Raw genomic sequence first — 20,864 nt, forward strand, 5'->3', positions numbered from 1 at the left:
GTCCCAGTGCAGGGGAGTGGGGGGCGGACAGCTTTATTATGGACCGGTTGTGCTGCAGAGCAGAGCATCCCAGCAGCCAGGCACCGGGCTGAAGGAGCAGCCGAGCCACCGAGCACCTCAACCACCCCCCTTAGAGCTGGGCCCCCAGTGCCAACAGTGGCCCTGAGCATGTGCTGGGGGCTCTTGGCCCTTCCCCATCAGCTTTGGGGGGCCCCCAGTCCCCCCGGGGCGCTGGGAAGGGAATTTTCCACTATAAATAAGGTTTTGTCCCTCTCCCCCCTCCCTTGGAGCATCACCCCGGGGGGATCGATGGGGCGGGGGGCAGCGGGGAGCAGAGGGTGCTTGGAAGGGGGGGTCCCCCTCAGCCCAGGATGTCCAGGTAGATGGGGGGGGTCTTGACCAGGGCTTGGAGGTGGCTGTGGATGTCCTTGATGGGCCGGCGCTGCTGGGGCTCCCGCTGCCAACAGCTCTGCATGATGGAGTACACCTCGGAGGGACACGTGCGGGGCCGCTCCAGCTCCCGGCCCTGCGTGATGCACTCGATGGCCTGCGGGAACACGGGACGGAGATGGGATAACACCAACCCCCCCTCGGGGCACTGACACCATCCTCTGCCCCCCCCTCCATCACCCACCTCGGTGTTGGAGAGCTGGTACCAGGGCTGCTTCCCGTAGGTGAAGATCTCCCAGAGCACGACCCCGAAGCTCCAGATATCGCTCTCGGTGGTGAACTTACGGTAGAGGATGCTCTCGGGGGGCATCCAGCGGATGGGCAGCATGGTCCTGCCCCCAACCTGCCCGCAGCGGGGCCATCAGTGGGGCAGGGACCCCCCTGTTTGCCCCCCTCAAGCCCCCCAATGTGCCTCAGGTTAGAGCTGTTTTAACACTGCGGGTACCCGGAGGAGCCCCCAGTGCTCCCTGCTCGAGGGGAAGGTGCCCATGGACCTGGATGGGTTTCAAGGGGCCAGAGCGGGCTGCTGTGATTGAGCACGGATGGGCCCGGGGGTGGAAGCGGAGCACCCGGCTCACCCGGTAATAGTCGGTGCTGTAGATATCCCGGGACATTCCGAAGTCCCCGATCTTCACCACCAGGTCGTGGCCCACCAGGCAGTTGCGGGTGGCCAGGTCCCGATGGACGAAGTGGAGCGAGGCGAGGTAAACCATGCCCGAGGCGATCTGCGTGGCGATCTGCAGCAGGCGGCTCAGCGTCAGCGGCCCGCAGGGCTGCCCCTGCCCCTGCTCCAGCATCTTGGCATCGGGGCCGTGGGACCTGCCGGGCACAGGGGCTGCTCGGAGCCGGGCACGGGGGGCAATGGAGGGGATGGGGGTAAAGGGAAGGAGCGGCAGTGACGGGAAGGATGCTCCATGGAGCCCGTGGGGCTTTGAGCTCCCTGCATCCCAAAGCATCCCCCGGCTGCCGGGGTGCGAAGTGGGGCCGCATCCAGCTTTGATGCCGAGCGCTGCTGACAGCGGGAGCTGGGAGGAGGCGGGGGGGGTTCTGCTCGGCACAACCATTAATGCCAACTCCCATAACGATAATCACAGCAGCCACGTCTCAGAGCTCAGCGCGGCCACTAAAGCGATGCCTCTGGCAGCTTCACCCCCCCCACCCCACGCTGTCAGTGCCCCCCCCCCCCGGTCTAGCAGCAATACCTGGGGGGGCAATCGAAAAGTCTCTGCTCATTCCAGCTGATGGCCAATCTCTCTCTATTTGAGCCTCTCAGACAGCTAATCTAATCAATATTGCAAGGAGGGCTGCATTAGCAGGGAGCAGGCTGGCAGCGCTGATGGAGCGGCCAAGGAAAGGGGAAGGAGGGGGGGGCTGCGACCCTCAAACCCCCCCCCAGGCCCACCTGAGGAAGCGGTTGAGGTCCCCGTGCTTCATGTACTCGAAGACCATGATGAGGGGCTCGCCCTCGGTGCAGACGCCGTAGAACTTGACGATGTGTTCGTGCTGCAGCACCGTCAGCAGCTCGGCCTCACGCTGGAAATCCAGGCGGGCGCTTTCTGTCACCTCCTTCAGCGCCTGTGGGGAGGCGGCATCAAACACCCCCCCATGGACACCCCAGCATCATCATCATCATCATCATCATCACCATCATCATCATCACCATCACCCCCCCTCCTCACCTTCACCGCCACCAGCATCTTCTCCTGCTCCGGGAGGAGGTTGTAGCACTCAGCCAAGAACACCTTCCCGAAGGCGCCTTCCCCCAGCTCCCACTTGAGCACGATGTCCCGACGCTGCACATGGTGCACACCTGGGGGGGGGACCCCGACCCATCAGTGCCCCCCCCACCCTGCAGCAGGGATGAGGCAATGGGAGGATGCTCTTGGGGTCCCCCCCCCGCTTCCAGCCCTTACAGGCGTCACAGAAGTACTGCGGGTTCTCGATGAAGTTGCTCTTCAGCCCCTCCAGTTTGCTCTCGGCCGAGGACAAGGGGCTGCTGCCCAGGTTCATGAAGTGCAGTGACATGGCCAGGTCGTCCTCTTGGGCCAGCACGGCCGAGCCTTGCAGGGGCAAGGACAAGGACAAGGCCATCAGGGGGGTCCCATGGTGCCGTCCCCATCCTCCTCCAGCCAGCGCAGGGAGTGCCAGGCTCTGCCGAGCATCCCCTCGGCCCGGCCGGCCCCTGGGGGCCAGGCAGCCCCATCAAAGCCATTTAGAGGCTGAATCTATTCCAGGAGTGAATTAGCAGCTGCTGCCTGTGCTGCCGGAGGGGGGGGGCAGCACCCACCACGGTCCCCATCAGCGTCCCCCCCAACATCCCCACCCAGAGTCCCCATTAATGGCCCCAAACCTGGTCCACATCAATGGGCTCACCCCTGGTCCCCATTAACATCCCCTGCAATGGTCCCCATCAATGTCCATGCCTGTGGTCCCCATCAACATCCCCATCAGCATCCCCATCTTTGGTCCCCATTAACATCCCTCCCCCCCAATGGTCCCCATCAATGTCCATGCCTGTGGTCCCCATCAGCATCCCCATCCTTGGTCCCCATTAACATCCCCTGCAATGGTCCCCATCAATGTCCATGCCTGTGGTCCCCATCAGCATCCCCATCAGCATCCCCATCAGCATCCCCACCCTTGGTCCCCATTAACATCCCCTACAACGGTCCCCATCAATGTCCATGCCTGTGGTCCCCATCAGCATCCCCACCCTTGGTCCCCATGAGCATCCCGGCTGTGGTCCCCCTCCCCGCTGCTGTGTCCCAGCCCCGGCTGTGGTCCCGGTGCCCGGTGCCCGTCCCGGGGGTGGGGGCACTCACGGTTGATGCCGAACTTGGAGCGGCGCCCGCACTTGTTGAGCGCGATGAGCATGAGGGAGAGGAAGAGGGAGGCGAACACGGCCAGGGCCACGGCCACCGAGACCTGGGCACGGCGGGGACAGCGCCTCGGTAACGGCCACAGAGCCCAGGGGCAACCGAGGCACGGGAGCGCTGCCCTTCAGCCCCCCCCCGCATCCCGCTCGGCTCCGGGCCCTAAGGCTTTGTGTCCCCCCCCTTTTGTGGGGTGTCCTGGTCCTGTTCCCCGAGCCATGGAGCACCCCCTCACCCCGAATGCGTGCTCATCTGCCGTCTCCATGGGCCCATCCAATGAGCTGTTCCTGGTCCCTGGGGTGGGAGAAGGGTGTGGGGTGAGTGTGGGGCAGGAGGCCCTCATTATATGGGGTGGCCCCAGTGAGTGGGGGGCACCGGGGATGGCATCAACCCTGTTGGGGCAGGGGTTGCACCCACTGCAGTGCCCGTCACTCACCCAGTGGAGACAGAGACACTGGTGCAGGCCAGCGGGGGAGAGAAAGGAGAAAACCTCGTTATTCCAAAGCCAAAGGAGGAAAATCCTCGTTATTCCCAAGGTAAAAGAGGAAAAACCTCGTTATTCCAAGGGTAAAGGAGGAAAATCCTCGTTATTCCCAAGGTAAAAGAGGAAAAACCTCATCATTTTGAAGGTAAAGGCGGAAAAACCTCATTATTCCCAAGGTAAAGGAGGAAAAGCCTCGTTATTCCCAAGGGTAAAGGAGGAAAAACCTCGTTATTCCCAGGTTAAAGGAGGCAAATCCTCACCATTCCCTGCCTTTCCCTTCTCCCACCCCTGAGGAACCTGAGCCGCAGCGGAGCCGTGCACAGAGCCAAGGGGACGGAGCCCCGGGGCAGCACCCACCGGGAATGGGCTCCTCGGGGCTGAAGCTGAAGGGGTTCTCCATGAAGCGGCCCTGGACGCTGCGGGAGGCGCTTCCCAGCGGGTTGCGGAGCACGAGGGTGTAGTTGCCGTTGTTGACGTGCGTGGGGCGGTTGAGCTGGAGGCAGCCGTGCAGCACCGTGGAGTTGTGCTCGTACTCCACGATGCGCGTGTGGATGTAGGGCCCCTCGGCCAGGGCCGAGCCGTTGAAGAGCCAGCGGATGCTGGGAGCGGGGTTGCCGTCCACGGAGAACGGGATGCACCAGAAGTGCTGCGGGATGGCCTCGTGCAGCAGCAGGATCACGGGCGGGACTGAAAGGGATGCACGCAGGGAGCAGGATGGGTGCCGGAGCCGGACCCCAAACCCGACCCCGCTCCATTGCCCCCCGGCTGCTCACAGGTGATGTTCAGCACCACGCTGTCCTCCGCCGGCCCCACCGCGTTCTCTGCCCGGCACGTCAGGTCCTTGTGGTTGAGGCTGGAGGAGACGTTGCTGATCTCCAGGATGAGCTCCTGGTCCGAGAGCTGTGGGAGCATCGGGATGAGCAAACACCCCCCCCCCCCCATGCAGCCCCCCATGGCCACGGTGGGGCAATGATGGGGCCGTGCCCCGCTGGGGTTGAGCCCCCATGGCCCTCACTTGCCTTGGTGACCACGGGCAGGTCGGGGCCCACCTCGGGGAGCACCCACTCTGCGGTGCCCGGCGGCTCGGCCGCGATGAGGCAGGTGAGGTTGATGCTGTCCCCTTGGCGCAGCGCGGCCCCGGGGGGCTCGATGCGGACGGTCGGGGGCTCTGCCCGGGACACGGGGGTGAGCGGGGCCGGGTGTCCCCGTCCCCAACCCCCGGAGGGCTCAGCAAGGAGGGGGGGGGACACCAGCACCTACCGCAGGCGCGCAGGGCCCGGCTCCCCAGTGGCACCAGTGCGGAGCCATCCCAGCAGCTCAGGGACTGGTTGCCCAGGTCGGGCCGGCTCCCGATGTGCCAGAGCTGGAGCCAGCGGAGCCCGCAGGAGCAGTTGAAGGGGTTCCCCACCAGGACGCTGGGATGGGGCAGGGATGGGGACAAGGATTCACCACGGGAGAGCACTCCCAGTCCCACTGGTCCTGCCCTGAGCAGGATGCCACAGGTGCCATCCCCGTCCCCATCCCCACACCGGGGCTGTCAGAGCCTCCCTCTCCCTGCATCCCAGCCCTGTCCCTCCCTCCTCCGGCCAGGGATGCTCCGCTCCCACCTTCCCTTCCCCATCACTCACAGCTCTTGCAGGGGCAGATGCTGGAAGCTCTTCCAGGAGAGGCTTTGCAGGGCGTTGGAGGAGAGATTCCTGCCGGGATGGAGCCCATCAGCAGCCCCTTCCCACCGCAGACCCCATCCCTGGCACCGGGGCACACCGTGACCAAGCAAAACCACCTCAGCCACGGGGCCACCGGCTTCCAGGCGAGAAGGGAGCCCCACGCACCCCAGGATAGGGCCCGGCCCCCCCGCACCAGGGCAGCACAGAGCTCCCGGGGCAGAAGCCCCCCCCAGGTCGATGGTTTCCCACTCAGTAGCAGAGCCCCAACGGTGACAGCATCGATCCGGTCACCCTGCACCGGGCCTGAGCGCCCGCAGGGATGGGGAAGGGAGCTGGTGGAGGGAGGGGGGGGGCACTCACACATGGCTCAGCCTGGGGGTGTCCAGGAAGGCATCGTCAGCGATGTGCTGCAGCCCCGACCTGGAGATGGTGCTGCGGGAGACAAGGGCTGAGCGCCCGCAATGGGAACCCCCAATCCCCAGCCTGGGAGCGTTCCCCCTTTGTCTCCGTGCTGCGGGATCAGGACCCATGCCCCAGCCTCCCCCCCGCACGGCCCCGCACAGGGACCCCCCCCTCCCCCGGCTCCCGGGGTGCTCACAGGCTCCGCAGCTCCCGCAGCATCCTGGTGTCAGCCCGGGTCAGCGCCGTCAGCGCCCGCTGGTTCTCGATGACACTGGGGGGCAGAGGAGGGGTTTGGGGGGCAGCGAAGGACGCCCCGTGGGGGGGCTGCCAGAAAGCACAGCGGGAGGGAGGCACCGGCTGCATTCCCCCCCCTTCCCCTGTTCCCAAGGCAGAAGGGGAAGGAAAACCCCTTTGGCAATGGGGGCCGCTCCTGCAACCCCGAACTGTCAGGGGCTAAGTGGGGATTCAGACCCCCACCGAGAGGGGGTTGGTTCCGCTGTGCCCCCCGGGGATGAGGCTGTGGGGATGGGGCAGGGGGGTCTCTTGGGGCACCCCCGTCCCCACCCAGTGAACAAAGAACTGATGCAGCATCCCCGGCCCATGGGGAAACTGAGGCACGGCCACAACGCTGCAGCCAGCCCCGGCAATGCGGCACGGCCAGGGCTGCACGGGAGTGGGGGGGGTCCTGCACCCCCTCCCACCCCAGTGCCCTCTCTGCAAACCACGCCGGAGGAGGGGCAAGAGCAGAGATCCTCCAAACCATCACGTTCGGGGTGCCCAGCCCCAGCCCCAATACCCCAGCAGCAGCAGCCCCCAGGCTGCTTGCTCTGTCCCCAAACCCATCACCCCCAGCTTCATCACCCCCAGCTCCATCGCTCCATCACCCCTGTCTCCATCACCCCCGTCTCCATCACCCCCAGCTCCATCCCTCCCAGCTCCATCACTCCCAGCTCCATCACTCCTTCACCCCCATCTCCATCACCCCCCATCTCCATCACCCCCAGCTCCATTGCTCCATCACTCCCATCTCCATCACCCCCAGTTCCGTCGCTCCATCACCCCCCATCTCCATCACCCCCAGCTCCATCACCTCCAGCTCCATCACCGCATCCCTCAGACCCACCGGCACCATCCCCATCGCTCCCAGCCCCATCCCCGTCACCCTCCGCTCTACTGCCCTGTCTCCCAGCCCCACTCACACGTCGGTGAAGCCGCCGCTCCCCAGCAGCCGCTCCAGGCTGCTCACGGTGCCGGGCTCCCGGCAGAGCACGGAACCGGCCCGGGGGCAGCGGCAGCCCCGGGGGCAGGGACCGGCAGCGCCGGGGGCGGGCAGCGGCAGCAGCAGGAGCACCGCGGCCAGGCAGAGCCGGGCGGGCAGCGGCGGCATCGCGGGGCCAGGACCGGAGCCGCCGTCCCTCGCACTTGCCCGGCAGCCGAGCACGGGGCCGTGCGGGGCTTAAGAGCCACGCAGGGACCGGCCCCCCGGGAGGGGCCGCGGCTCCCCCCGCCCCGGCACCGCCCCCCGGCCGGGATGGAGCAGGGCAGGAGCCCCCCGGAGCCCCCGACCCCATCACAGCTCCCACCGGGGTGCCCCCAGAATCCCAACGCGGGACGGAGCTGCCCCGGCTCCTGCAGTGTTGGGGTGCACAGGGGCTGGAGACGGGGACTTCTGGTGCGCCCCCCCCAGAGCAGAGCCGCCGCCCGCTGCATCCTCCCCAGTTCCCCGGTTTAATCCCGGTCCGGGCACCGCAGGAAATGGATGGGGCTTGGGGGGGAATGGGAACCCCCATGAGCTGCCCCCCCCCCTTCGCCGTGACCCCCCCAAACCAGGCACCGCCACGTCCGAGCTTCATCCCCCCTTTATTCGCGCTCATCCCACGGGCACAGATCAGGCAGCGGAGCCCTGAGACCGGTCCCAGTGCTGGGGATGGGAGGGGGGGGAGAGGACAGCCCCGCGCCTCAGTTTCCCCACGTGTAAAAGAGGGGGGGACCCGGTTGCTGGTTGGTGGGGGGGACCCAGATCCCCATTTCCCTCCCCTTCTAAAACGATAAGGACAGACCAAGGCGGTCTCCATGCATCCGGTGCCTTCCCACTCCTTCCCCTCGGCTCCAGGCACCCCAATATATTCCCAGGGGAAATGCGCCCCATGGAGCATCCTGGGGTTTCCCACCACCCCTTTCCCAAAGCACCCACTCCTTGGAAGCAATAAATAACACAGGGGGGTTCCCGGCCGTTGGGGGGGGGGTGGCCGGGGGATGCAGAGTCCAAGGCCACGCCGGGATGGGCTCAGGCCATCCCATTGGGAATCCGGCTGGAGCCGTGGTCCTTAGGGGACGGTGGCGGGGACGCGGGGGGGGGCTCGTCCTTCCCGTGGGATTGATCCACGTCGGCGTCGGGGTTTTCTCCGGAGCCACCGCGGCTGTAGAAGAAGGAGAGGGTGCGGAAAGCGGGGGCCATGTGGTCCTTGATGCTCTCCAGGAGCTGGAGGAAGGACGGGCGCTGCCGCGGGTTCTGCTGCCAGCACAGGCACATCAGCTCGTGCCTGCGGGAGAAGAGGCACCGCTGGGCTCGGGGCACAGCCCGAAGGACCCAGGGACCAGACACCGGGGTGATGGGCGCGGGGCTGGGCTCTGTGAGCGGCACAAGGAGGAGGGGGGTCTCCACCATCCCCACACTCACAGTTTGTCGGGGCAGTTCTCGGGGCGCTCCAGGACCCCGTTGTCCATGACGAAGCGCAGGACCTGCTCGTTGGACATGCCCTGGTAGGGCTGCTCGGCCAGCGTGGCGATCTCCCACAGCACCACCCCGAAGGACCTGCAGCAGCACCACTGCGTTCAACTGGGACACGGCCCCCCCCCGACCCCACAGGGCGCCCCATGCCCCAGCACTCACCATACATCGGACTGCGTGTTGAAGATGCCGTCCTTGAGGGCCTCTGGGGACATCCAGCGCACCGGGAGCAGCCCCTTGCCCCCCTTCCGGTAGTAATCCGTCTCATAGATATCCCGGGTCATGCCGAAATCTGGGGGGGAGGAAGAGGAGGAAGGGGGGGGTGAGCACCAGGATGCTCCCTGCAGCACTGGGTGCAGCTCTGGTGCCCGCAGCATCAGGACATGGGGCTGTTGGATCCCATCCGGATGAGCAGGGGCTGGAGCAGCTCCCATAGGAACACTGGGGCTGGTTCAGCCTGGAGAAGAGAAGGTTCTGGGGGAGACCTCAGAGCATCTCCAGTGCCTAAAGGGGCTACAGGAAACACAGAGAGGGGCTTTGGACAAGGGATGCAGGGACAGGACAAGGGGAATGGCTTGAACCTGGTTGCACGGGGCTTGGAGCATCCTGCTCTAGTGGAAGGTGCCCCTGCCCATGGCAAGGGATGGAGCTGGAAGAGCTTTAAGGACCCTTCCACTCAACCCAGTCTGGGCTCTGTGTGGGGCTGGCACCTCCAATCTTGACGGTGAAGTCCTCGGACACCATGCAGTTGCGGGCAGCCAGGTCCCGGTGCACGAACTTGTTGGCGTTGAGGTAGGCCATGCCGTCGGCGATCTCCCCGGCCATCTGGATCATGTCCTTGAGCGACGGCGGCGGCAGCCCAGGGTTGTTCTGCACCATGCACAGAGACCCGGGGGCTGGGGGACGCTCAACGCCCCCCCCTAGGGATGGAGTGGGGGTTCCTGTGCCCATGGGCACTGCGGGACCTGGCCAGCCCCTCACCTCGGCGTCAGGCCGGAGCGAGCGCAGATAACTCTTCAGGTCCCCGCGTGTCATCAGCTCCATGATGACCAGGGCTGGCTGGCCCTGGGACACGACGCCGAGCAGACGGACCTGGGGGGCACAAAGAGGGGTGGCCGGTTTGGGGCCTGACTCCCTCCATGTCCCCGCTGTCCCCCTTGGCCCCCCACCTACCACGTGGTGGCACTTGAAGGCTTTCATGACGGAGGCCTCGTTGAGGAACTCGATGCGCTCCCGCATGGTGGCCAGCTCATTGACCGTCTTCAGGGCCACCTTGGTCTCCTCGCCCTCAGCATCCAGCCCCAGCAGCAGCCCCTCGTAAACCATCCCGAAGGAGCCCTGCCCCAGCTCCCGGATCACCGTGATCCTCTCCCGCGACACCTCCCACTCGTCGGGGATGTACACTGCAGGGGAGGGGGTCCCGCTCTCACTGTCACCATCCCCAGCCCTGCCGCTATCTCCGTCTCCATCCTCATCCCATTCCATCCCATCGCCATCCTTGTCTCCATTCTCATCCTCATCCCCATTCCTCACCACATCTCCATCTTCATGACCCTGTCTTCATCTTCATCCCCATCTCCATCCCATCGCCATCCTTGTCCCCATCGCCATCTCCATCCCATTGCCATCCTTGTCCCCATCGCCATCTCCATCCCATCGCCATCCTTGTCTCTATTTTCATCCTCATCCCCATTCCCACCTCCATTTCCAGCCACATCTCCATCTTCATGACTCTGTTTTCATCTTCATCCCCATCTCCATCCCATCACCATCCTTGTCTCCATTCTCATCCTCATCCCCATCCCCTTGTCTCCATTCTCATCCTTGTCTCCATTCTCATCCCTGTCTCCATTCCCAGCCATATCTTCATCTTCGTGACACTGTCTTCATCTTCATCCCCATCTCCATCCCATCACCATCCTTGTCTCCATTCTCATCCTCATCCCCATCCCCTTGTCTCCATTCTCATCCTTGTCTCCATTCTCGTCCCCGTCTCCATTCCCAGCCATATCTTCATCTTCGTGACCCTGTCTTCATCTTCATCGCCATCCCCATCCCATCCCATCACCATCCTTGTCCCCATTCTCATCCTCATCCCCGTCCCCATCTCCATTCCCAGCCATATCTTCATCTTCGTGATGCTGTCTTCATCTTCATCCCCATCCCCGTCACATCACCATCTTTGTCCCCATCTCCATTCTTTTCCCCATCCTCATCTCCATCACATCACCATCCCCATCCTTGCCCCATCTCCATCCTTTTCCCCATCCCCATCTCCATCAGGTCACCATCCCCATACTCATCCCCATCTCCATCTTCATCCACAAGCACATCCCATCCCCATTCCCATCCCATCCCCATTCCCATCCCACCCCAAAGGAAGGCCCTGCCCGTCCCCACGCACTGTCTGAGGTGCTGAAGTACTCGGGGTTGACGGAGGCGTAGAGCGTCCCGCTGGGGTACCCATCACTGCTCCTGCCAGGGGTGGCATCACTCAGAGGATGGGGGCCGAGGGCTCGGTGCCACCGCCCCACACCCCAGCCCCGGCGCCACGGGGATGGCCGCTACCTCTTCTTGTTGTAGAAGAAGACGAAGACGGCGAGGCAGGAGATGAGCACCATGAGCACCACGGGCGCCACCGTGAGCAGGACGTAGAAGCTGTTGGACTCCTCCTCGGCTGCTGGGAGCAGGCGGCCGTGGGCACTCAGCCCACCCCACACATTGCAGGATACATCCCACCACCACCACCACCACCACCATGGGGCCAGCTCCCCAGCCCAGCAGCACCCATTGGTCCCTGGGTGTCCCCATCCCAGAGCATCCCCAAATCCAGCAGCATCCCCTGATCCTCCAGTGTCCCCCAGCTCCTCCATCCAGCAGCATCCTCTGATGAAGGATGGGAGAAGACTGGCCTGGATGAAAGGGAGCTTTGACTGGGAATCAGGGATAAAAGGAATGTTGGGGACCTTTGGAAGAAGGAGCAGGCAACTCAGGAGGAGCACGGGTAGGGAGCACCTTGGAGCCCGCATCAGCCAAGGGGGAATGGTCAAGGCCCTTCCCCACCACTTACACACACACAGGTCTATGGGGCTGGATGGGACCCACTGCGGGAACTGGCAGAAGCTCTCCCCAAGCCACTTCCCATCATTTCTAAGCAGTCCTGGGAGGTCCCGGTTGGCTGGAGGCTCCCAACCCAGCAGCATCCCTTGAGCCAGCAGCATCCCCGGTACCCAGCTCCCAGCCCCGCAGCCCATGCCCATGGTTGGGGACCCCGTTGGTGGCCCCCATGTCCCTTGTGGGTACCTGGCCCCAGGATGTAGAACTTGATGAGCCCCGTCCATGAGCCGTTGCCGGCCAGAGACGTGGCCCGGACCTTGGCTGAGTAATTTCCCGGCTGGAGCAGAGCCAGGTGGACCCCCCCGTACTTGGAATAGCGGTGCCGGGACACACAGACAACGGTGGTGACCTCCTGGGGGGGACAATGGTGGGGTGGCAAAGGGGCTGTGTTGCCCCCAGCCATGCATGGGCCTTGGGGGAGGGAGGTGAGATGATGGGAAGGGGATGGGATAGGGATGAGGATGCAGATGAGGATGGGGAGCACATGGGATGGGGATGAGGATAGGATGGGGATGGGAATGGGAATGGGAAGGGGAAAGGATGGGGATAGAATGGGATGGGGAAGGGATGGGGATGGGATGAGGATGGGAATAAAAATGGGAAGGAGAAAGGATGGGGATAGAATGGGAATGGGAAGGGATGGGATGGGGATGGGAATGGGAACGAGAATGGGAAGGAGAAGGGATGGGGATAGAATGGGAATGGGAAGGGATGGGATGGGGATGGGGATGGGAATGGGAACGAGAATGGGAAGGAGAAGGGATGGGGATAGAATGGGAAAGGGAAGGGATGGGGATGGGAACGGATCAACGGGTGCTGTGCCCCCATAAGCAGACGCGTCAGGGGGTGCTGCAGGGGGGCCCTCACCTCGCTCTCGCGGCTGTACTTGATCTCATACTTGAGGATGAGCCCGTTGGGGTTGCGGGGCTCCTCCCAGCGCAGCAGGACGCTGTTCTTCCCCGCCGGCTCCCACGTCACGTTCCCGGGAATGTTATCGGCTTGCACTGGAGAGGGGGCACGGAGGGGCTCAGCTCCCATCACCCCCCCCCATCCCACACTGGCGCATTCCGGTGCTGCGGAAGCAGGGACCTACGCTCGGGCATGGTCCTGGCGAAGACGAAGGTGGAGGCGCTGCAGCCCACGGTGTGCGCGGCGTGGTTGCAGGCGTGGATGTCGATGCGGTACTCGGTGAAGTGCCGCAGGCGCGACAGCACCGCGCGGTCCCGCACCACCTTGTCCTCGAAGATCTGGAAGTGGGGTTTGGGGTCCCCGCCGGTGCCGTGCGGCGGGGCCGGGGGCTCCATCCAGGACACGTTGGTTGGGGATGCGGCGCCCATCAGGTCCCTGCGGCGCCTCAGGGTCCTGCGGGATATGGGGAGGGATGGAGAGGGGTGGGGGGGCTCCCCAAAGCTGAGCAGGGGAGGGCTGGTAGGGTCCCCCCTCACCTCTGGGGGTTCTTGTTGATGGATGTCACCTTCCAGGGCGGCCTGGGATAGTGGGAAATTGGTTAAAGGATCCATGAGGAATCCTATCCATGCAGGAACGCCACCCATGCATCCTCCTCCAGGAATCACCCCCTGCACGTGCTGGACAACCAGAGCCAGCAGCAGCTCTGGGATTGGAGCCACCGCATCCTCTCCATCCCCATGGGCAGGATGCGCTTTGCCTTCAACCCCAAGCTGTGCCTGGCTCAGATCTACCCCATGGAGGAGGTGACGGGCACCAAGAGCAAGGCTGAGATCGAGCCTCGCACCAATGGGGACCCCAACGCAGGACCCCCCCCCCTTGGACATCACCTGGGGATGATGATGGAGCTGTGCAGGAAGTTCTCAAACTTCTTCTGGAAGGACTCGGCCTCCCCCTGCATGTGGAGCTGCCCATCGGCCGGGCGGCACGGGCAGCACCGCTCCTCCGCATCCTGCTCCCCATCAGCGCCGTCACCATCACCGGCCCCGAAGCGCGTGTCCGCGCTGCTCGTGGGCAGCTTCAGCCCTGCCGGGAGGGATGGGCAAGGCTGGAGGTGATCCCGGAGCCTGGTTCGGGGTGAGCATCCCGGTCCCTATCCCTGTCCCCATCCCTGTCCCCATCCCTGTCCCCATCCCGGTCCCCATCCCGGTCCCCATCCCTGTCCCCATCCCTGTCCCCATCCACCGCACTCCTCCGCCCTCACCTTTGTGGCAGTAGTCATTGACGTAGAGCTCCATGTCCTCAGCCAGCTGCTGCCACAGCACCAGGTAGTAGGTGATGTTGCCGTTGCGCTGCGTCGGTGGCTTCCATCGCACCACGATGTGGGAGGAGGAGTTGGACATGGAGATGACGTCCCTGGGCACCGTCGGGGCTGGAGGGGGGACACATAGGGATGGTCATTGCCCCTCCGAGGCTCCTCCATGGGTCCCCGCAGCGCCAGCCCCATCCCTTACCCGCTGGCATGGTGCGGATGTAGACCACCTCGCTCTGCGCCCCGTAGTTGCGCCCTTCCTCGGCCGTGGTGAGGGTGATGGCGCGCACGAAGATGGCGTATTGAGTCCAGGGCCGCAGGTTGAGCAGGGCCACGCCGGGCTCCTGCTCGCTGCTCAGCGGCAGCTCCACGTCCAGCACGTTCCAGCTCTGCGCCCCGCACGCGTCCTGCCCCACGTACTCCGACACGTTCTGGAAGGGGCTGCCCCACACATCCAGGCATTGGGGTCCCCATCCTGGCCATGAAACCCCCCAGGGTCGAGCCCCAAGGGATGGGGCTCCCGAACCCTCCATGAGGGTGGATGGGGACCACTCACGACTCCTTGTAGTAGACGATGAAGCTGAGGAGATCCCGGTACTCGGGGGGCCGGTACCGCTCCCACTTGAGGAAGATGCGGTCGGACTCGGTGACGTTGGAGGTGAAGCGCAGGGGCTGGGTCTTACCTGGGCAGCGGAGGGAGGGTTGGGGAAAGGTCTTGAGCTGCCACCACGCTCCCCAGCCCCGTACTCACAGGACGCCCGGTCCCCATTGGTGCGAGGGTTGATCTCAGCCTTGTTCTGCCGCCCCTTGGTGCCCGTCACCTCCTCCATGCGGTAGATCTCAGCCAGGCACAGCTTGGGGTTGAAGGCGAAGTACATCTTGCCCACGGGGATGGAGAGGACGTGGTGGCTCCAGTCCCAGAGCTGCTGCAGGTTCTGGTTGTCCAGCACGTACAGGGTGTAATTCCTGGAGGAGACACGCATGGAAGAGGTGGGAATGGGCACCCCAAAGCCATTTGTCCCCCCCCCAGGACCCAAACCCATGCCCCATCCTCACCCATCCACCATGGAGTCACCGCGGATCAGCTTGAGGTTCTTGAAGAAGGACAAGGAGACGAGGGCGAAGGAGTGCTTGATCTTCAGGAAGCCCGTGATGGTCTCGATGAGGCCCAGGCTGCTCTGCAGCTCCGAGGCCAGGTTATCTGGGGACAAGGCACCGGTGTGAGGACCCCCCCGTCCATCCACCCCTCTCCTTGGCCCCGGGGCAGGGTGGGATGCAGGAGCCTGGAGCCAGCACTCACAGCCCCGGCGGATGTTCACAATGAGGTTGCCCTCAACCAGGGTGCAGCCGCCCAGCTCCTGCGCCGCCCGCGTCGAGTCGATGGTCTTGGTGCCCACCTTGCAGGCCTTGGGGCACAGCCCCTCGCACTTGTGGCAGAACATGCTGCAGGCAGGAAGGGACGGACACAGGAGCAGGGAATTGGGGAATCAATGAGGGTGGGCAGCGCCCTTCAGCTCATCCATTCCCAACCACTGAGGCCACCGCTGCCCCATGGCACTGAGAGCCTCAGGTGCTCCAGCCCTGCCCTGGGCAGCCGGGTCCAGTGGGGAATTGGTCCCGAGCTCCATCTAAACCTGCGCTAGGGCAGCTTGAGGCTGTTTCCTCTTGTCCCATCCCTTGGGAGCAGAGCCCAGCCCCTCCTGGCTCCATCCTCCCGGTATCACAGTATCCCGGTATCCCAGTATCCCAGTATGTTAGAGACTGGAAGGGGCCTCATAAGCTCATCCAGTCCAATCCCCCTGCAGAGCAGGAACACCCAGATAAGGTTACACAAGGATGCATCCAGGTGGGTTTTGATGCCTCCAGAGAAGGAGACTCCACAGCCTCCCTGGGCAGCCTGGGCCAGTGTTCTGGCACCTCACTGAGAAGGAGTTTAAGTGGAACCTCTTGTGTTCCAGTTTGTACCCACTGCCCCTTGTCCTATCATTGTTTGCCACTGAGAAGAGCCTGGCTCCATCCTCGGGACACTCCCCCTTTATGTATTTATATGCACGGTCCGGTAGGGACCGGTCCCTCAGCCGCTCCCCATCACCCACCCCAGCCCCGCTGCCCGCTCGCATCCGGACCTGCTCCCGTTCCTGGTGTATCCCGCGGGGCACTCGGAGAGGCACTGCCGCCGGTGCAGCACGAACTCGGAGGCGTGCCGGGGGTTACCGGAGACCTTGCGGAGGCTGGCGCAGTACTCGGCGGTCACGCAGCGCCAGCCCTCGTACTCGTAGGTGCGGGGCGGGCAGGAGGGCAGGCACCGGCCCTGGAACTGGAAGTGGCGGCAGGCGACGCAGGCGCGGCCGTCCCGGGGCCGCCCGCAGCCCCCCAGGCACTCGGCGTGGCAGCACTCGCCCGAGGCCGTGCAGGCGGAGCCCGCGCCGCAGGGACACACTGCGAGGGGACAGGGCACGGGGGGCGTGGAGCGGGCACAGGCAGGGACCCCTTCCACTGGAGCAGCTTGCTCCAAGCCCCTGTGTCCAACCTGGCTTTGAGCACTGCCAGGGATGGGGCAGCCACAGCTTCTCTGGGCACCCTGTGCCAGCGCCTCAGCACGCTCACAGGGAAGAACTTCTGCCTAAGAGCCAACCTGAGCATCCCCTGGTTCAGTCTGAACCCATCACCCCTTGTTCTATCGCTACAGTCCCTGATGAAGGCCCCTCTCCAGCATCCCTGCAGACACTGGGAGCTGCTCTGAGGTCTCCACACAAAAGAAGATGCAGGGATGAAGCAATGGAGGAATGAAGTGATGGAGCAATAAAGTGATGCAGGAATGGAAGGAGGGGGAGATGTGTAACGGGATGAAGGGGTAAAGGGAAAGAAAGAGGGAGGGAGGAATGAAAGGAAGGGAAGGCGAGAGAAGGGGAGGGAAGGGGAGGGGAGAGAAGGGAAGTGGAAGGGAAGGTAAGGGGACGGTAAGGGGAAGGGGAAAGGGAAGGGAAGGGAAAGGAAGGGAAGGGAAGGGAAAGGAAGGGAAGGGAAGTGGAAGGGAAGGGGACGGTAAGGGGAAGGGAAGGGGAAGGGGAGGGGAAGGAAGGAAAAGGAAGGGAAGTGGAAGGGAAGGTAAGGGGAAGGGGAAGGAAGGGAAGTGGAAGGGAAGGTAAGGGGAAGGGGAAGGAAAGGAAGGAAAGGAAGGAAAAGAGAGGAGAGGGAAGGAAAGGCATGGCAAGGGAAGGGAAGGGAAGGGAAGGGAAGGGAAGGGGAAATGAAGGGAAGGGGAAATGAAGGGAAGGGAAGGGAAGGGAAGGGAAGGGAAGGGAAGGGAAGGGAAGGGAAGGGAAGGGAAGGGAAGGGAAGGGAAGGGAAGGGAAGGGAAGGGAAGGGAAGGGAAGGGAAGCTGTGGCTGTGGCTGTGATGCAGGTGGTGGTGCCCGGCCGCGCTGGCGGTGGCGCTGCCGCAGCCCCGATAAGGATCCGTGTTTACTGTACACACCCCCTGCCCTGCCTCCTGTTTACAGCAAACGAGCCCGGGAGGGGCCCCGGTGACCTCGCACCGGGACAGCGGCAGCGGGGATGCTACAGCTCGGATCCGGTTACCCCCGCCCGCCCGCCCGCCCTCCCCAGCGCCCAGCGGCCCCATGGCCGCGCCGGGCCCCGCCGGTACCCACCCTTCTGGCAGTAAGCGGAGGTCCAGCAGCGGTACTCGAGCCGCCCGTTGACGCTGGTCTGCGCGCACGGCTTCTCCACGTCCAGGATGCCCGGGCAGACATCGGCGCACTCCGCGGCCGGTTTGTTCCCCACGATGTAGGGGTTGTCCCCGGCGTCGGGCGGCAGCAGCAGCCCCCAGTCGATGGTGGAGAGGTGGCAGAGCTCCTGGTTGCGCTCGATGCGCACGGAGCCGCGCAGGATGTGGCCCAGGCTGTGCAGCCCCACGTCCCGCAGGTGCGGCATCTCGAAGATGACCAGGGCGTAGCTGAAGAAGAGGTTGGTGCCGCGGATGACGGAGAGGTTGGGGAAGAGATCCCGGAGGCTTTCGAGCCCGTACACGCGGAACAGGAGCAGGTACTCGGTGATCATGAGCAGGCGGGGGAAGCTGAGGCCGCGGAAGTCCTCGGCGCCCGTGGTGAACATGAGCAGGATCTGCAGGTTGCCCTCGATGATGGAGCAGTTCTCCAGCTTCTGGAGCTGGGAGACGTCGTTGCGGATGTCCATGCTGCCGCAGACTGCGGTGGTGACAAGGAGAAGGGGGGGGGGATGCTGTGGGCAATGGGGATGGGGCGGCTGCCCCCCAGCATCACCACGCACGGGGTGTTGATGCCGCCGCTGTGATGGTTGTGGAGGGACAGGAGCGGCTGTGACAGGCGGCTCAGGGGTGATGCTAACGAGGGCTGGCTCTTGTCTCGCCTCCTGTCAGCCCCACACCACGGCCCTGCGCCCCGCGGGGGTCAGGATGCTCCATGGGGAGCTCACGGCATCTTCCCCCCCCAACCCCCCCATTGATGTGTGGTGATGCAGGTCCTGCTCCAGCATTCCCAGTACCCCCTCCCCCCCCCACTGGTTTTGCCATCGCGGGGCTTTCCCACCCAAAGAATGGGAATATCGCAGGAGCATCCCGCACTTCCCGGCTGCAGCATCCCCAGCCCGGACCCTGGTGCTGAGCGCTGAGATCCCAGTGATGGGACCTCATGGGTGCGCAGGGACCCTCTGTGGGTGCAGCGGGGACAGGGGTGCAGGACAGACCCTGACCCCAGGCGCTCCCCACCATGCCCATAGGAGCCACAGGAGCCCCCCACTTCCCTTTTCCATTCACCCCCATTGACAGCGCTGCCCATGGCTCCTTCCCCCTATTCCAGCTCCCAGCTCCAGCCAAACCTCCCAGCACGCTCCTTTCTTCCCATCCCAACAAATGGATGGGGGGGGGGGTGTCCCCCATTCTCCTCCTCCTGAAGGGGGGATTCAGGGCACACGGGGAGGGAAACTGAGTCAGGAAGCACCCAAAGAGCCTTGCACCCCCCCCCATCCACAGCCCCCCCCATCCCAGCACTTACTTTCGGACGGCGCCCGCACGGGGGGCAGCGGGAGGGGTCCGAGGAGCAGCAGCATCAGCCCCATCCGCAGGGAGCCCCTCACCCTGGTCCCCATCCCCGCCGGGACCCCGGCGCCGTCCTGCTCCGGGCGCTGCCGCTCCGTGTCCGGCCGCTGTCCCCTATGGGGCGCGCTATGGGGCAGGGCCGGCCCCGCGTTGTTGTCGCTGCCGCACACCAAATATTTAGCCTGAAAACCGCGGGCCGCGGCCAGCGCTTGTTTGGGAAATAGAGGAGGGCAAACACCGCCCCCCCCCCCCCGACGGGATGGGCCGGGAAGCGGGGAAGGGCTCGGCAGCTCCGGGGTCCCCGCCGGGGCAGCAGCACCCAGGGCCGCGGGGCAGGGATGCGGCCGGCGCCGGTGGAGCCCCCGGTGCGGTGCGAGGTGACGGAACCGGGGTCACCCCCCCCGGAGCACGGGGCCGGGAGCGCACGGTCCCCCCCTGGTCTCGCTCTAGGGCTGAGCAGAGGGGAGGGTCCGGCCGTGGGGCAGCCCCATGGAGGGAGGGAGGGAGGGAGGGAGGGATGATGGATGGATATAGGGGTGAATGGAGGGATGGAGGGATAGAGAAATGAATGAAGGGATGGATGGATGGATAGAGGGATGGATGGAGGGAGGGATGGAGGGAGGAATAGAGGGATGGATGGAGGGATAGAGGGATGGATGGAGGGAGGGATGGATGGAGGGAGGGAGGGAGGGATGGAGGGAGGGATGGAGGGATGGATGGAGGGATGGATGGATGGAGGGATGGATGGATGGATGGATGGATGGATGGAGGGATAGAGGGATGGATGGAGGGAGGGAGGGATGGAGGGAGGGATGGATAGAAGGATAGAGGGATGGATGGATGGATGGATGGAGGAGGGAGGGACGAATAGAGGGATAGAGTGATGGATGGAGGCAGGATCTGGCTGTGGATCCCAAGAGAAGCTCTCTGCTGGAAAAGGCCTTGCAGGGGCAATTCCGGATGTCTGGAGCAGCCGGGTCCGTTCTGCAGCTGCTGTCCCCAAACAAGGATTGAGAACAGGAAACCGGCTGGCGGCTGCCACAGGGGAAGTGGGTGCGAGGCTGCAGGGAGGGACGTGGGGCTCTTAAGGTGGAGAGAGCTGGGGATGCGGGAGGGCACCGGCTCCATCCCCATCCCTGTCCCGGTGCAATGGAGGAGCCATTCCCAGCTCTAATCCCTGTTCTCAGACACCTTGCGCCAGTGTGGGGCTGACTCCGGAGCAGGCAGCACCAGGAGGGAATCGCGGCTGCCGTGGGATCACGGAATCACCCAGGGTGGGAAAGCCCTGCCCTGGGAAGCGCCCATGGGATGGAGCTGATGGTGCTGGGCTCACCCCGCTCTGCACCCGGGGCCAGGATGGGTCCCATCACCCAAGGCTCCTGCAGCTCCATCCTGCCCCTTGCAGGCAGCCGAGGCGCAGCCCCCCCCATCCCATCGGCTCCAGCCATGGACCCCCAGCCCCTGCGTGCATGGGGGGGCTCGGGGTTTGTGCTGGGGTGGGAGGGAGGTTCCGGACAAGCACCCTCAGGGGCTCCTTCAGTGCCAAAGGAAGCCTTTGGAGGCAGGAGAGCTCCAGAGCCTTTATCCCAGCTCCCCTCTAGCGCTGAACGGGAGCCACTGCACTGGGAATAGGAACAGCAAAAGGGCTTCGAAGGGTTTGGGAGCAGAGCTCCAGCCCCGGTGCTGCCATCACTGCGATCCAAGCGGGAACGCCGGGGGTCGGGAACGCCGAAGGTCGGGAATGCCGAGGGTCGGGAATGCCCATCACGGGTGAGCAAACCCCAGCGCCCCTGCCCTTGGCCGAGTTTCACCCCTGGCTGTGCAGCAGCGTCTGCTTGGAGGGGAA

The 20,864-nt window shown here is 64.5% G+C and overlaps 3 protein-coding genes across 5 annotated transcripts in view; 1 reads left to right on the forward strand and 2 right to left on the reverse strand.

Annotated features, from left to right (window-relative positions):
• MCL1 (MCL1 apoptosis regulator, BCL2 family member) overlaps positions 1–20,864 on the forward strand; it is a 41,265-nt gene that overhangs the window by 12,210 nt on the left and 8,191 nt on the right. The window lies entirely within an intron of this gene.
• On the reverse strand, positions 355–7,351 carry NTRK1 (neurotrophic receptor tyrosine kinase 1). The gene is made up of 17 exons (XM_061375180.1): positions 7,076–7,351; positions 6,073–6,147; positions 5,835–5,906; positions 5,436–5,504; positions 5,068–5,222; positions 4,827–4,975; positions 4,581–4,707; positions 4,165–4,494; positions 3,760–3,777; positions 3,559–3,617; positions 3,273–3,375; positions 2,364–2,510; positions 2,130–2,260; positions 1,853–2,025; positions 1,029–1,269; positions 635–793; positions 355–547 (listed from the first exon to the last, which is right to left on the reverse strand). Exons 1-17 carry the CDS (start codon positions 7,261–7,263, stop codon positions 362–364), a joined length of 2,382 nt encoding a protein of 793 aa, XP_061231164.1. The 5' UTR covers positions 7,264–7,351; the 3' UTR covers positions 355–361.
• Positions 7,947–19,126, reverse strand: INSRR (insulin receptor related receptor). Of its 3 annotated transcripts, none has more exons than XM_061375162.1 (22): positions 18,975–19,126; positions 17,595–18,149; positions 16,069–16,381; positions 15,243–15,385; positions 14,999–15,143; positions 14,694–14,908; positions 14,499–14,625; positions 14,145–14,383; positions 13,895–14,062; positions 13,521–13,716; positions 13,170–13,211; positions 12,818–13,086; positions 12,592–12,728; positions 11,911–12,076; positions 11,176–11,284; positions 11,012–11,082; positions 9,781–10,010; positions 9,589–9,699; positions 9,318–9,477; positions 8,770–8,899; positions 8,557–8,691; positions 7,947–8,419 (listed from the first exon to the last, which is right to left on the reverse strand). In XM_061375162.1, the coding sequence occupies exons 1-22, from the start codon at positions 19,066–19,068 to the stop codon at positions 8,164–8,166; spliced, it is 4,011 nt and encodes a 1,336-aa protein (XP_061231146.1). In that variant the 5' UTR covers positions 19,069–19,126; the 3' UTR covers positions 7,947–8,163. The 3 variants fall into 3 exon arrangements, with proteins under 3 accessions (XP_061231146.1, XP_061231145.1, XP_061231147.1); XM_061375161.1 differs by having other exon boundaries at positions 11,176–11,287; XM_061375163.1 differs by lacking the exons at positions 7,947–8,419; positions 8,557–8,691 and having other exon boundaries at positions 8,766–8,899; positions 11,176–11,287.

Source organism: Neopsephotus bourkii, unplaced genomic scaffold (assembly GCF_033783945.1).
Source record: "Neopsephotus bourkii isolate Nb327-2 ecotype Australia unplaced genomic scaffold, CSIRO-AGI_Nbou_v1 NB_1660, whole genome shotgun sequence".
Lineage (NCBI taxonomy): Eukaryota > Metazoa > Chordata > Aves > Psittaciformes > Psittacidae > Neopsephotus > Neopsephotus bourkii.

Excerpts from the sequence above, each read along its gene's own strand:
- NTRK1 (XM_061375180.1), bottom strand. The coding sequence starts at position 7,263 with ATGCCGCCGCTGCCCGCCCGGCTCTGCCTGGCCGCGGTGCTCCTGCTG. Across the intron at positions 5,223-5,435 it reads CATCTGCCCCTGCAAGAGCT|CGTCCTGGTGGGGAACCCCT; the intron begins GTGAGTGATGGG and ends GCCCCATCCCAG. Across the intron at positions 2,261-2,363 it reads GCAGTACTTCTGTGACGCCT|GTGTGCACCATGTGCAGCGT; the intron begins GTAAGGGCTGGA and ends TCCCCCCCCCAG.
- INSRR (XM_061375161.1), bottom strand. The coding sequence starts at position 19,068 with ATGGGGACCAGGGTGAGGGGCTCCCTGCGGATGGGGCTGATGCTGCTG. Across the intron at positions 11,288-11,910 it reads GTTCTACATCCTGGGGCCAG|CAGCCGAGGAGGAGTCCAAC; the intron begins GTACCCACAAGG and ends GCCTGCTCCCAG. Across the intron at positions 9,478-9,588 it reads CGCTCCGGCCTGACGCCGAG|AACAACCCTGGGCTGCCGCC; the intron begins GTGAGGGGCTGG and ends TGCATGGTGCAG.